Source organism: Eurypyga helias, unplaced genomic scaffold (genome assembly GCF_000690775.1).
Source record: "Eurypyga helias isolate BGI_N326 unplaced genomic scaffold, ASM69077v1 scaffold33794, whole genome shotgun sequence".
NCBI lineage: Eukaryota > Metazoa > Chordata > Aves > Eurypygiformes > Eurypygidae > Eurypyga > Eurypyga helias.
Window position 1 is genome coordinate 680 of NW_010246145.1, and position 1,382 is coordinate 2,061.

At 47.3% G+C, this 1,382-nt stretch overlaps 1 protein-coding gene across 1 annotated transcript in view; it reads right to left on the reverse strand.

The window, feature by feature from the left end:
* RCC2 (regulator of chromosome condensation 2) overlaps positions 1 to 1,374 on the reverse strand; it is a gene marked incomplete at both ends in the record, with an annotated part of 1,895 nt that extends 521 nt beyond the window's left edge. The window contains 2 exons of the mRNA XM_010150306.1: positions 12 to 155; positions 1,299 to 1,374. Coding sequence (XP_010148608.1) covers positions 12 to 155; positions 1,299 to 1,374 — 220 coding nt within the window. The remainder of the gene's footprint in view (positions 1 to 11; positions 156 to 1,298) is intronic.
* Between the last annotated feature and the right edge of the window lie 8 nt (positions 1,375 to 1,382).

The window sequence follows — 1,382 nt, forward strand, 5'->3', positions numbered from 1 at the left end:
CCAGCGCTCACCCCAGCTCCAGAGCTTGCCCTCGGCGGTGATGAGCAGGCTGTGAGCGGCGCAGGGTCCCGAAACCACGCTCCGCACCTGAATCCCTGAGAGACACCCGTACCTGTGCGGCCCCCACAAGTTCTGGCCCAGATTACGATACGCAACTGTATGAAAAAAGGGAAGAGGAGACCCCCAAAATAATATGAATTAATTAAGAAATCAATTAAGCGTCGACGCCATGAAAAATAAGCGGGAAAATCGACGCCTAAAACACAAGCAGCGCGTTCGTTTTGCTTTGCAGCGGGCCCGGCACACCCCGAGTTCCGGCACAGATTACGCTACACGACTATCACTCCCCCCCGCCGATTAATTAATTAAAAATTAATTAAATATCCACGCACATTAAAAAAAAAACCACAGAATAATTAACGCAACACAACCGCGTAGTAAGCGGCGCGTCTGTTTTGCTTTGCAGCAGACCCGCTGCACCCCGAGTGCCGGTCTGGATTACGCTGGGCAGCTGTAAAAATCACCCTCCAAAGATATTAATTAACTGAGAATTAATTAAATAGCCACGCCTAGAAATGAGGCAGAAAAATTAACGCAGTATGAACGCGTAAATCGTTAGGGGCGCGCTCGTTCGGCTTGGCAACAGCAGACCCAGCGCACCCCAAGTTCTGGCTGGGGCAACCATCTACAACTGTAACCATCCCCCAATTAATTAAAAATAATAATGGTATAAAAATGCATTAAAAATAAGCAGAAGTAAACGTATTAAAGGCACAAAAAATAAGCAACGCCTTTATTTTGCTTCGCCAAATAAGCCCCAAGTTCTGGCCCGGATTTCATGGCGCAAGCGTAAAATCCACCCTCCAAAAATATGAATTAATGAAAAATTAAGGATAAATGCATTAAAAATAAGCAGGAAAAATTAATTAAATATCAAAGCATTAAAAAAAATAAGCAAAGCTTTTGTTTTACTTTGTGGGAGACCCGGCGCACCCCAAGTTCTGGCCCAGCTCAGGATATACGACCGCTAAAAAACCACCCTCCGAAAGTCCTAATTAACTAGACCCAGTCGTTAAGTCGAAAAGCATAAAAAAATAAGTAGAAAAAAAAATTAATTAAAAGGTAAATGCCTACAGAATCAGCAGCGCGTTTAGTTTGCTTTGCAGGAGCCCCAGCGCGCCCCAGGTCCCGCATCGCAACATGCAGCTGCTTAAAAAACACACCAAAAAAAAGGGGGTTCAAGGAAAACGGAGCAGAGGGGCGGGACGCTTGGCCGCGGGGGTGGGCGCAGCCCCCACCTTGCTGCTTAGGCACTTCTTTGCGGCCGATCAGGTCCCAGTTGGTGGCTCCGAAGATGAGGAGCTGCCCCCGGCACCTGGAGC